At 37.6% G+C, this 14,269-nt stretch overlaps 1 protein-coding gene across 9 annotated transcripts in view; it reads right to left on the bottom strand.

Annotated features, from left to right (window-relative positions):
- The window catches only part of PWWP2A (PWWP domain containing 2A), a 35,903-nt gene that overhangs the window by 5,856 nt on the left and 15,778 nt on the right, over positions 1–14,269 (bottom strand). For 3 of the 9 annotated variants that reach the window (XM_072756724.1, XM_026007696.2, XM_072756729.1), the window contains one exon: positions 9,222–11,154. In XM_072756724.1, coding sequence (XP_072612825.1) covers positions 9,471–11,154 — 1,684 coding nt within the window. In that variant the 3' untranslated portion in view covers positions 9,222–9,470. Of the gene's footprint in view, positions 1–8,448; positions 11,155–14,269 lie in introns of those variants that run through there. The other 6 variants (XM_072756730.1, XM_072756727.1, XM_072756726.1 and 3 more) reach the window with 4 other exon arrangements.

Genomic DNA, 14,269 nt, shown 5'->3' with positions numbered 1-14,269 from the left:
TGCCCCCCCCCCCCCCACCTGCTCAAGCACATGCACACTCTCAAATAAAATCTTTAAAAACAAATAAATCTATTCTTGGATTCTAGGTAAGAGAGTCAAGAAGCTGCCTCGAAAAATGATCACCTTTTGCTGTACATTCCAACCCCGAAACACCATAAAAATATCAACATGCCTGTCCCAGTCCACAGAACCTGGCTCATGAGTCTTTGGTGGTAATATTTGAGTTTCCTCTCAATGCTTTTAGGGCCTCAGGGGTTTCTTTAGAAACAGACCACACATACAGGATCCATTAGGAAGAGCCAGGGAGCCCTGGTGGTGATGCAACAAATGGAGGGATACCCTCAAGAAAGGCAGTGTTTTACTGGAAATTATCCTTTAAGAGAAAGCTTATATGCCACAATGGCAACTCTACCTGGGAGGCAGCAGAGATATAAAGGGGCAGATCAGAACAGGGGAAGTCATGAAAGAAGGAAGGAAGTAACGCTATGAGAACAAAGTTTAAAGAGTTAAGATTATATACATGTACCTCTTATCTTGCAGAACACTCTAAGTTTTCCCTTAATACAGTGTAGTATCATGCAACATGAACAAACAGGAAAAGCAGAGTACCTCGTTCTTCAATAGACTTTCTGGTTTTCTAGCCTTGGTGCTATTTTTCTAAGCAGTCATTCTAATATGATTTTAATAGTTCTTCCCAGCCTACCAGGACTTAAAACAAGATTCCACTCCCAGCCGGATTCCCAGATAAAAACTAAACAGGAGGTGGCAATCATAGATTTATAATCAACAGCATCTCAAAAATGAGCCATGGGTAAAGAGGACTATCTTCTGGAAAATATGGCCACAACGCACACAGATCAAGGCTTTAGAATGTGTATTTATTTCCCTCCTAAAAAGTGGAAAGAATCTACTCAATCATACCAGTAGCAATAAAAAATAAAAAGGAATGTTCAAATTAACAGCCATTTTTTTCACCACTTGACAAAAAGTATTAAAACACTAGGGTCCCAAGGGAATAAGGCATTTGCGCAAATCAGCTAACTTATGCAACTTAAAAGCCAACAAGCATAGCTTCGTGGTTCTAATATCTTTTTAAAGCTCTCCTAAGAGGACCTCTACTCCACTGAGCCCCACAAGCACAAAAACTTCTCTTGCCTCTCTGAAAGGATTTGGGATGTGCCAGGTTTCTGGGATGGTGACTGGTCGTTTGTATATAACTGTCTCAACCAGAATTACTCTTCCTCATTCATTCACGGATAGACATCATTTCTCCTTTGTCAGGCCCTGTGCTTGGCATAAGGGAGAGTAGAAACAGGAGACGAACAGACTGGAGTTTATGCAATACATAAATGAATGAGGCAAGAGCTGAAATAGGAGGTGAATGCAGTTCACTGTAATCCCCATAACCTCCAACCCAGTGCCTTCCACAAATGCCTATGGGAAATAGTTCATGCCTTCTAGATATTTATGGACCATCATATTAAGATTATTGTAATCTCAGATAAGAATATAACACTTTTCATTCATAATGAGTATATGCTGCACAAAGATAATTTCAAAAGCTACCAGGATGAAATTCCTACACCATACACAGAAAATGGTGGTTATGGCAAGGATAGCAAGCTATTTCTATAGGTCTTATGCTAGGCATTTTACCGCTTTGAATATTTAAGTTCTCACAATTACATTATCAAGAGGTACAATTTTTCTCCTTATCACAGAGGATGACATTGAAGTAACCTAAGATCATACAACTAGCTTATAAGAGGCAAATCCAACTCTTCCTTTGAATCTAGGAAGAAATCTGGCTCAAGACCCTGTACTTTGAGAAATGTGCCTAAAAAGTGAGAATGATTCTTTGCTCAGGGTACCTGGATGGCTCAGTGGGTGGAGCATACGACTCTTGATCTCAGGGTTGTTGAGTTTAAGACCCATGTTAGGTACGGAGATTACTTAAAAATCTTTTTTAAAAAATGATTCTATGGTCAATAAAAGCTGGTATGGAGCACCGCTGGTCACTGGCAAGTTATAGAAGTATCCATTTCTGTATTTTATACTCAACAGGATAACCCTCATGTTCTTCCAAAAACATTCTCCCCAGGGAAGCAAAAAACTGTTTTACTGGGGGAAAATTATATCCCTTCTAGGCTTTTTCAATAACTTTTAAGTGAATCTTTGTACTGGAGAGAACTAATAAGGGACACTGAGAGTTAAAAAGTTATCTTACACATTTCTTTTTAAAATGTCTTTGCTAATAAAACTTGACATACATTATAATTACAAGTTTTTGGTTTAAATGAAAAGGGGGAAAGCGTGATAATAACAGCCTAACACTTTAGCTATGGCATATGCAATTTCCTTCTCCATACAGGCACTAGGATAGAAAAAATTATGAGTTTTAAATCATAATTTCCGACTAAGACTTAGATTTCTAAGTCTTAACCAATAAAAAGAAGCTACCTGTCATATTCTTATGATACAAGGAAAATTCTATATTTAAATTATGGCTGAGTTTTCAACTTACTTTTTAATGAGGCCTTATAGAACTACCAAGAATTTGAAGAAGAAAATTTTAATTCACATTTAAACCAAATTTTAAGGGACGCCTGGGTGGCTCAGTGGTTGGGCATCTGCCTTCAGCTCAGGGCGTGATCCCCAGATCCAGGATCGAGTCCTGCATCGGGCTCCCTGCAAGGAGCCTGCTTCTCCCTCTGCCTATGTCTCTGCCTCTCTCTCTGTATCTCTCATGAATAAATAAATAAATCTTTAAAAAATAAAAAAATAACCAAGTTTTAAGACCAGGTATTTTTCAACTGATCTTTTTCAACAACAAAGTTTTACAAAATTGTTGTACAAAGTGTCCAATAGAAGGCCCATAAGTTAGACAACATATATTACAAGCCATTTAATTTATTCAGTGGGAAAATAAGAATTTGACTATTTGGTATTTTCATAAATCCTTATAATTTTGGGGTCTACATTTCTTTTCCTTTACACCTCCCCACAACCAATCTTAACTTGTGCCAGAATAACAAGAATCTATAAGAAAAAAACAGAAGTTCAGCAATTACTTTTTTTCAGAGATTAGATACATTAAAATCTGATTCAATCCATCCCAAGATGGATTCAAAGACATGACATAAAAATAATCTAAGGGGCGCCTGAGTGGTGCAGTCAGCTAAGTGTCTGACTCAGTTTCCACTCAGGTTGTGATCTCAGGGTTGTGACATCAAGCCCCAGGATGGGCTCTGCACTCAGGATGGAGTCTGCTTGAGATTTTCTCTCCCTTTCTCTCTGCCCCTCCCATTTGTGCTGTTTTTTCAAAAAAATTAAGTTAATTCAGCATTTCCTACTGGAGTGTGGTACACAGATGATCTAGAATTTTAATAGTATGTATGTCAGGGATTATATGTTTTCTATTAATTGTACTGAAATAAAAAGTGAAAAAGTGGAGCACCCAGGTAGCTCAGTTGGTTATGATTAGCTCCGGTCATGATCCCGGGGTCCTGGGATCTAGCCCCACGTCAGACTCCCTGCTCAATAAATAAATAATAAATAAATAAATAAATAAATAAATAAATAAATAAATAAAACCTTGAAAGAAAAAGTGAGTACACAAATTTGAAAATACGGCAAAAGTGTGATGGTGGGTTAAGTAAAGTGTTGTTGGAAGCTAATTAATTCCATTATTGAAATAATTTAAGTGGTTTCCATATTCATAGAGTTGTCCAAAACAATTATTTTTGTCACTGGGAGGGAATGGTTTTAACTTAAAACCTCCTCATAAGAGACTTTAACAGGCAAAAACAGTCAAACTAACTCACCTAAAAATTTTACCAAGAGGCCATTACAGTTCTTAAGAATGGGGTGCCTTTAGCACTGCATAGTACTGCAAGTTGATCACAAAGGAATCCTGGAAGCCAAGCAGCCAAGGTGCCCATTCCAATCACTGTGCTTGACCAAGAAAAACATTCCTGTGACTTAATTTCCAAATACCTTCTAGAACGGTATCAGCCCAAATTTAAAATATTTCTATCAAAATCCAAATTACAGAGTGTAATGATGCTGAAAGATACACAACATGTGAATGTACTTAATGACACAGAGCTGTACACTTTTTAAAACATGGTAAATATGGTTAAATTTTATGTAAGGCATACTTAACACTTTTTAAAATACAAAAAAAAAAACTAAGAAATTACAGTGTTCTATTAATATTACAGGAAGAAAATAATTTCCACCTAAAGTCACAAGGAAAGGGGGAAAAAAGTCCTTGAGTCTATAAATATTAAGTCTCCTGAGTAAAGATTAAACAAAAAGAGTTGAACTGTTTCTCTTCTGATCTTGGGGTCAACTATCCATGGTACAGCCAAGACATCCTGGAAAACTAAAAATACAGAGAGCCATCTATATCACTATGACTTTAAACTTTCTGTTCCTTTGTTCAAAATAGCACAATAGAGCATAGTAATTGCTAAAGCTTTCATTTTTTAATTATATGCACTCTCTTGAGTGAAGGCATACTATATTTACAAACTGTAAATACAGAATATGAAGAGCCTATCAACTCAGAACCAGGTAAAGTAACTCAACTTGTTCAGCTTAGCGGTTTTATTTTCTCCCGGCAACTGGCATGGAACTAGCCTCTCCTCGTTCTATTTCTGAACTGCCTGTATCAGGCATTTCCAGTAGAGACGGTCTTAAGAACCACCATACTAATACAATCTCAAGGCTAACGGTAAATATGTCCCAACTTAGAAATAGGATCTTCATTCTCTCTGGCAAATTCCGTATTGGAGGCCTTCACTGGTCCTGAATCAAAACATGGGATCAACTTTTCTAGACATTTGCCAGTCCCTTCTCTGCCAGGAATACTAAACAAAAATGAACTGATATAGCACAAACCATAGAAGAATTCACAGTTTAAAAGGGAAAATCTAATTTTAGATCCAAATTATAGATTTCTTAAGGTACAAGCTATACCTCGTTTTATTGTGCTTCACTTTACTAACACTTCAAGGATATTGTTTTGTTTTGTTCTAACAAACTGAAGGTTCAAGACTTCAGTGGAGGAAGTAACTGCTGATGTGGTAGAAACAGCAAGAGAACTAGAATTAGAAGTAGAGCCTGAGGATGGGACTGAACTCTGAGATCTCATGAGAAGACTTGAACAGATGAGGAGTTGCTTCTTACAGATGAGCAAAGAAAAGTATTTCTTGAGATGGAATCTACTCCTGATGAAGATGCTGTGAAGACTGTTGAAACAACAGGATTTAGAGTATTAGAGAATTTAGAATATCCCTAGTTGATAAAGGACGGCAGAGTTTGAGGACACCTGTGTTGAAAGAAGCTCCTCCGTGGGTAAACACCATCTAACAACAGTGCGTGCCAAAGAAAGAAATTGTTCCTGAAAGGCCGAGTCCATTGATGCAGCGAGCTTCACGACTGTCTTAAAGGGCCACAGCCACCCCACCCTTTAGCAACCAGCAGCCTGATCCGTCAGCAGCCATCAACATCAAGGCAAGACCCTCCGCACCAAGAAAAGATTATGATTCACTGAAAGCTCAGATGGTTAGCACTTTTTAGTAGGACTTTTTAGTTGAAGGTATACCTTGTTTTTTTAGACACAACGCTATTGCACGCAGACTGCCATACAGTGTAAGTAACTTTCATATGCATTGGGAAACCAAAATATTCATGACTCACTTTATCGGGACATTCACTTTATCATGGTGGTCTGGAACCAAACCACAGTATCTCTGAGGTATGCCTGTACTTCCAATTCCCGATTCAGTTACTCTATGTGAAGTAATTCTGTATGTATGTAAAGGAATGCAAATGTGTCTTTCCTTCAACATAACCAATATTAAGTACAACCTGCTCAAAACAGCAGTGCAAGTCAGTATTTTGTAGATTACAAACTCAGACCCACTAATGAAGATACACATTTGATTTCAGTACTACCTTCATGTTGCCTGAAGTCTGTCTTCATATCTATATTCTTGCCTATTCTACTTAATACTAATTTAAAATTACTGTTTCTAGAATTTCCCATCAAAACCACAACAGACACACCATGAAGTCATGCAAATGGGCTCAAGACTAATCAACTTTACTTTTCCTATCTCACTGATCTCTTTGATGTCGGGCTCCACATTTATAAGAGTCGAAAAGATATCCTCTCAGAGCCTGGGTGGCTCAGTCAGTTAAGCAGCAGCCTTCTGCTCAGGTCATGATCCCAGGGTCCTGGGATCAAGCCCTGCATTGGACTTCTTGTTTAGCAGGGAGCCTGCTTCTCCTTCTCCCTCTGCTTGTGGGTTCTCCCTTGCAAATAAAATCCTTAAAAACATATATATCCCTTTCAAATGAATAGTCAGCTTTCTGTTCAATATTCTGGGAAACTAGAGAAAAATACTCTGATGTTTTAAATTTCTGAGCAATTCTAGAAATAAAGACATCTTTGGCTGTTACAGCTCTTACTCTCACTTGGTTTCTACCCTTGCTAATCTTTTGTTTTAGCCACCTTAAGAAATTTCCATTTGCCGTAACACGTATAGAGAAGTAGAATCACAATGTTGTTTACCTAAAACTAATGTACTACATTCAAAATTTCTTTTAAAAAAATTATTTTAAATTTTCATTTGGATAAAACACTTAATATGCAGATATTGGATTAGTGCTTAGTACATAAGAAATGCTTTAAAATGTGTTTCCTTATTGAAACTTCAGATGAAATAAGCCAGTTAAAATGGAGGATCAGGGGTGCCTGAGTGGTTCAGTTGGTTAAGCATCTGCCTTTGGCCCAGGTCAAGATCCCAGGGTCCTGGAATCGAGACCTGCTTGCTTCTCCCTCTCCCTCTGCTTGTGCTCTCTCATGAGTGTTCTCTCAAATAAATAAAATACTTATTAAAAAATTAAAATAAGGGATGCCTGGGTGGCTCAGTGGTTGGGCATCTGCCTTCAGCTCCAGGAGTGATCCCAGGATTGGGGATCAAGTCCCACATTGGGCTCCTTGCGGGAAGCCTGCTTCTCCCTCTGCCTGTGTCCCTGCCTCTCTCTGTCTCTCTCGTGAATAAATAAAATCTTTAAAAAAAAATAAAATAAAATGGAGAATCATTTGGCATGATAATTAGAGATCATGTACTTTAGTGATTATGCTTCAACCTTTCCCTCAGTGGTAGACTACATAAAATTGAACGTTATTTTTGTTCTCAACAATCATGACTATTCTCCTCCGACAAATCAAGTTTGGTTTATGCCACCAGAGCACATTTTCCAAAGCACTTGACTATATTAGCAATATCCACTGTCACACCCACTATGTTACAATAAAACTCACCTGGATCATTACATGAAGCCCTGGAATTACAGAAATGACTTTTTGCTCTGCCTTACTTAAATCTTTGAACCTTTGATTCCAAACTTTCAAAAATAACTGAACAAGTTCATTAATCTAAAACAATACTCAAAAATCTTTTAAGATAGTTCCTTAAAACCCCTCAATCACACTGTGAACATCTTTCAACCTGTTATAATCAAAGAATTTTCAAAATAGTATCGTTGTTTCTGTTTGCAGGAAAGAATATGTTCTACTCAAGTAAAACATTTTTTTCAATTGTGTGTTTATTATAATCAAAAAGCATTGACTGAGTTCCCCAGAAGAAATTCTACTGGTTTTTTGCAGAAATCGGTACACAAATCATCAAAGTCCATAACCTTAAGGAAGCTACAGATCATGGATTTTAATCTCCATTAATCTTATCATTAATTCCATAGTAACTAAGACATTTCAAATTGGATTACTAAAGAAAGTTGCTCTCTTTAAAATTTTCAAATTTCCAAAACTGCCAGACTGATACTATATCAAATTCAAAAGGTAAGTTAGACACAAAAATCTATGAAAGCAACTTGAAAACTCTTGGCATAAACTCTTGGGATAAAAAATAGGATTTATTTTTCACTAACAATAAAAAGCTAAAAATGGAAAATAAAGTCAAATCTGAGGGGCAGATGGACCACGTAGAAAATAGTGATCTAAGTTACCAGGCCCAAAAGCAAGGATACCGGAAGCCAACCAAGCAGAAGAGACTGGCTGTTAACTACACAAGTATTTAAAAAACAACAACAACAACAAAAAAAAAAACCCATGTAATGATATATTAAGGCTAAAAATGAGGAAAACTAAACCCACACATTTATGAACAATTGGCGGGAGGGCCTCAAATCCAGAAGCATATCAGACCTCTATGCTATAAAACCTCATTTTCAGAATATATGGATAAATCACTTCCTTGAATTTTATCTATGATTGGGTAATATATTCTCTGATAGGACAAATAGGAAAATAAAGGTTTGATTTTTTTCCATCTCCTCCATACACTATTACCAAGAATAACTTTCTACCATCTTGAAATTTTTCAAAGCTTTTTGAGAAACACACACAAATAATTCGGATTTAGTCGATTTTATTTACAGCTTTTTTTTTTTTTTTTTACATTTCAGAGCATTACACAATTACATTTTCTCATTTTCTGACCTGCAAACAGATACCTTAAACGGAAATATTTTTTAAAAATTATCAAATTAGGTACATCCAAAATGCAGTGATTACACATATGACAATTCACAAAGTGTAATTTACCAGGACGTATCCTAAGAATTTAGGAACAGCCAGTCAGGAGAAATCTGACCAAATTTAGCAATCAACTATTTACATATCCAAAGACAAACCTACCTAAACTCCCAAACCAGAAATTTGAAAGTTTTTGTTAAATCCCCATTGGACAAAAGAAAGTGATGCTTCAAACCTTGTCAGCCTTACAAGTCTTAACCCCAAATACTGGGCTATTTCCCCAGTTTGCAACTGAATAGCAAGCATCAGTTTGTCAAACACCTAAGTATCAAAGTCTTGCGCCATTATGCACATAGAAAGGCTAAGTATTCATTAATTAAAAAACAAGTAGTCATTAAATATCCACACTAGGTCCCGCCCCCACACTCACCCCCTCCCCCCAGCTCACCAGCCCTTACTGCAATCCCAAATATGCAACCTGTGTCACATAGTGACAGGCTATATTTATATATATGTATGCATACACACACATATATGTACATGTGTATATATATAAATATACACACATACACACACAGTACTAGGTACAAATGGCAATTAACAGTCCCTGCAAAAAATTCATTTTCAGTTGAGGCTATGGCTCCTATGCCTTGGGATGGTTTGACTTCAAAACTGAAAAATACTGCTAAAATCTCACTTCCTTAACACAAAATTTGATTGCCTGTTCAGTTTAAGCTTCTCAGTCTAAAAATGGCTATAAGGTAAGTATAAAAAAGCAGCCAATTGAGTACAATTTCTCTTTCCGATTTGGCCAAGCTATTTCGTAGACATTACTCCTAACTAGACTAGAATATCTGTGGCGCCTTCCAACGGTTCTTGCCTACCTTACTGTCCATGTTCACGTTTCAAACTGTGTCAACAGAGCCCGCACTTCAGGGGTCAGCTGCTTGGCAGCCTTAGCCGCCTCTGTGATAGCCTTGCGATACAGGCCCTTTCTCTTCTTATTAAAGCGTGACTGGAAGTTTTCTAAAAAGGGGGAGAGTTGCGAAAGAGCAAGAAAAGAGGTTGTTGGAGACCCAAACCATGAAATACGGGCCTCCTGTCGGACTAAAAGGCCGTTATCTTTCCGGCTCACAGTTATAGTAAGAATACGGGCTGGCCACCAAGGGAAGCCATAGATCTTGGCCCAAACAATGTCCCCTACACATATGGTCCTGCCATCTGGTGTGACGCATTTAGAGACGTTTTTGGAAAAGACTTTCATTTTCAAGGAATTACTGAGCTTTTTCTCTTCCTTTGAAGAGGAGGAAGTGGAGGAGGTGGAAGGTGCATGCATACTGCCTGGAGGAAAATCAAAGCTTTCAGAAGAACTACACTCAGAGTTGGAGGATTTCAAATCATCTGTGCTATCAATGCTACACACTGAAGCACTGGAAGAGTCAGATTTCTTTTGATTTAGGGTCATGTAAACAGAGATATTGCTTTTGCTGCCCTTTTTGCCCAGTGTCTGTGGTTCATCCTGCTCACCAGGCACAAGCACTTCATTTGTGTCCTGAACCTCACTGCTGGCCTCTTCAGGGCCTTCTGAGGGACTCTGATTTTCTGAAGGGGCCTCACCTGCTGAGCGGGTAGAGGTGCAGCGAGACTGGGGCTTGGGTGCCATCTTGCCACTCCGCATTTTCTCAAGTCCTGTCTTCAAAGAAGAGTCATTTTCTTCATTCCTGTACCTTTGTGGTTTTAAACGAACCCGGGGTGGAAGGGAACCTGAGCTAGGACTCTGATACCGACGTGTGAAATGGACTTTTGAATGTGCATTTTTGGATGTAGAGGTTTCACTTTGCTTCTTTTGTGCCTTTTCTTTGGCAATTTTCAACACTTCCCGAGCTTTTGCATGATCCATGTTCTTACTCTGGAGCACTTTTTTAGTACTTAACTGAGCTTTTGATGTATTTGCCTGAGCAGAAACTTTGACTACTCTGCCTCTGCTGTGAGCAATATTGGAAACCTTAACCACAGCATTTCTTTTCTGGCTTTCATTTTGGTTTTTCCCATCCACTTTATGGTCAGTTTTCAGTTTTTTGTTCACAGTAGTTACACTTTCGTTTTTCCGTTTTTTATCTTCATATTTAGAAGAGTCACTTGCACTACTACCTTTTCTAATTTCTTTTTTCTCTGCAACAACACTGTTTTTACATTTGTCACACAGGACTTGCCTGGGTCGCAGTTTAATAGCATTCATTATTGAAGTAGGTTCTTCCCTGTACATTTTTCGTTTGGGTCGCTTAATTTTCCGAGGCGGTGGCTGAGGTATTGACTGGTTATAGGTGTCCCTGATAAACAAAGGGGGAGGGTAAGGTGCTCCTTCATGGAAGAGAGGTGGCGGTTTGGAAGTCCATAGGCTTTCAGCCAAGCCTGGCTCGGGAGGCGAGATGGGAGAAGGGTCATCGGGAACAGCACCATTCACTTCACACTTGACTCCTGTCCCTTCTTGGAATGTATTACTTTGGAGCTGCATGGCTTCAGGTTTATCCTTATATTCCCTTTTGGGAAACACTGTCACAGGGATCCCATGGGGCCCAAACCTTGGAAAGAAATGAAAGAAACAAAGAAGCCATTTACTCAACGTCTATAATTCAGTTTCTTAAACTGAAACACCTAATGTTTGTTCATTTGACCTTTCCTGAAAACTATTTTACATTAAAGAATAAAAATAATCTACTGACCACCTCCCCCCATCCCTAAAAGCCCTTCATTTTTTATTGGTCCTACATTTTAGGTATAAACATATCAGGTATAAACAGATTATACATTTAGGTTTAAGTTCAAATGATTATTTTAAGCATCACTGGAATAGCTGACATTATTTAAAACAGACCTTTCAATCTTAGATCAGAAAGGCATTCTATCAGATAGCTTAACAGTAAATGTCATTTGATATTACATTCACTGATCCATGGACAACAAATCCAGTAAATGCAACTATAAATTTGCAACATACATGTCTCCCTCTGGTTTTAAGAGCTTTCAAAAGATTCACAAAACAAATTCAGCCTTAACTACCTAAAAAACACTGAATTAGCAAAATTCCATCTCAACTTCACTTAATCACTAAATATTCAAAGACCAGCTGCTCCTTTACTCTTTCACTCTAACTCTTAAAGCCCTTTATCTAGCTCCTGCCCCCCAAAACCACAAAAAATGAGAAATTCAGATGCCCAAATTACCGCACAAGCAGAAGGTATAGAACTATGGCTTTCTAACATTTTAAAAATGTTAGAAAAATCACACGTTAAGAATTATTTTCACGTTGTAATCTAATAACATTTATGTATGTCTACATGCATGCATATATACATATACAAATACACATACTTAAGCCAAAGTTTCACTAAATGTTTAACCTTATGTGATATATAATGGTATTTTCCCTACTCTGATCTATTTCATTTGTTTTAATGCTAGTGAGACACATTAATGGATTTTAAAACTGGTCCGGACCCAGTATGCAAAGCACTGGTATAGAACACAAATCTTTACAATTCTCAGTTTCTAATAAAACACGGTCAATAGAACCTTGTTTTTTCATGTGGACTTAGAAATCACTGTGATTTAGTCCTCCTGGGTTAAACATCTTAAAGCTAAACCTGCTACACTGGTATCTGCACATAAAAGTAAAATCACAGCACCAAATAATTCCATCATGTACACGTTAACATGTTAATTCTAAGCACTATTTGATGCTGTCTGAATAGCAGTGAACACAATTCTAGGGTCAATCCTTTAAGGCAGAGGGTCTTAGAACCAAGGATCAGCTTCAGAGAGTCCAGAACTCTTAAGGTACAAATGTCTTACATATCTTTCTAGAGAATGAGTCTTGGTTCTCATATTCTCTAACATGATGTTATATCCCCCGAAAAGGTTCGGAATATCTTTGTTGGGAAGAAATCCTGACGAAGTTCTGAAGGCTGTAAACACACCTAAACTTGGAAAGGGACGTACTTCTAAGAGCCAATACCACCAGTTCTGTTTTTTATACCTCAATTATTTTCTTCCTCAAGTCTTCTGTTAGTTTGGAGACCACAAACCAACAGCTTGTGATAAAATACTTACAAACCACAAAGGAAGGGGAAAGCTTTTACCTAGGTGGGACAAATTTGAATATGGGCTAGTCCACAAAGGACACCTTCTTTACATCAGACTTTGCAAAGTGGCTTTCTATTCTAACATGGCATCTAATACTTAAAATGTTTGCTTCCTATTTACTTGCAAGGCAATTTGAGCATTTAGCATTTTCTTACAATGTAGGTGCTCAATGACCACTTTAAGATGAGAGAGAGAGAAACAGAGCTACATAAACAATGTAACTCATCTGAGATGTGACCACTACTGGCATCAGCAATCAAATTTCTAACTCTTAAAAAACTATCATTTTGCCCCATTGCACTTTCACATGGTGTTTTCACAGGTGAACAAATAAAAAATACCCATCCTTTTATTAGACATAACTAAAATCATAATCATCCTAATGTCTGAGGTAGAGTTTCACACCTATTCTTACCAACTTTGTATCCATGATGTTACTAAACCTTTCTAGATGCAGTTTTTGTATGTGTAAAATGGGCTAACACTATTTCCTACTTTAAAGAATTCAGGTAGGGATTAATAGGAAAATGCCAGTCATTTTCTTGATAAAATTTACTTCATTTAATTAATTTGATCTTATTTTCAACTAATTTTCTAGACATTAAGATCATTTCTATATCTTTAATTTATAATCTCAAAGTGAGGACGATCTAGCCAATTATTTTAGAACTTTATGCCAAATAAGCTGTACAATCTATTATGTTTTCCCTCAGGTAAAGTTTAATAAAAATATTAATTTCACTTCTGGATTTTTTTTTTTTTTTTTTGTCCTTGTGTTTCCCTCTAAAGCATATAAAATACAAGCACTGGGACGCCAGGGTGGTTCAGTAGTTGAGCGTCTGCCTTAGGCTCAGGACATGATCCTGGAGTTCTGGGATCGAGTCCCACATCGGGCTCCTGCAGGGGGCCTGCTTCTCCCTCTGCCTATGTCTCTGCCTCTCTCTGTCTCTCATGAATAAATAAATAAGTCTTTAAAAAATAAAGTGTAAGCATTAACCACTTTTAAGTAACATAGGAAGGCACTTCATTATGTAATAAGGCACCAAAAAGGGGGGAAAAAAGAAACCACGCTGGAAATTGTGGGTGGTAGATGTTTGGCAAAAGCAGAAAAATATTTTTAAGTAATAAAACTTTCTCATGGGCAGCCAAGGTGGCTCAGCGGTTTAGCGCCACCTTCAGCCCAGAGCATGATCTTGAGGACCCAGGATCGAGCCCCATGTCAGGCTCCCTGCATGGAGCCTGCTTCTCCCTCTCCCTCTGCCTGTGTCTCTGCCTCTCTCTGTCTCTCCCATGAATAAATAAAATCTTTAAAAAAAAAAAAACAAAAAAAAACACCTTTCTCAAAGGACCAGAAAGATTAAATCATCTTAAGAAGAAAAGGGCTATCCAATGTACTACTCCATCTCAGTAATCACGTTGTCTTCCTAACATGGATAACACTTAGTAACATGACAGTTTTCAAACTAAGGGTGGAGACGTTGGTTGTGCAATTTCCAGGATCACAATTACCATTTAAATTTTAAAAATCAGAGTCTAAATATATGTAACTGCAAT

Source organism: Vulpes vulpes, chromosome 4, assembly GCF_048418805.1.
Source record: "Vulpes vulpes isolate BD-2025 chromosome 4, VulVul3, whole genome shotgun sequence".
In the NCBI taxonomy this organism is placed as follows: Eukaryota; Metazoa; Chordata; class Mammalia; order Carnivora; family Canidae; genus Vulpes; species Vulpes vulpes.
This window is presented reverse-complemented; position numbering and strand designations above follow the sequence as displayed.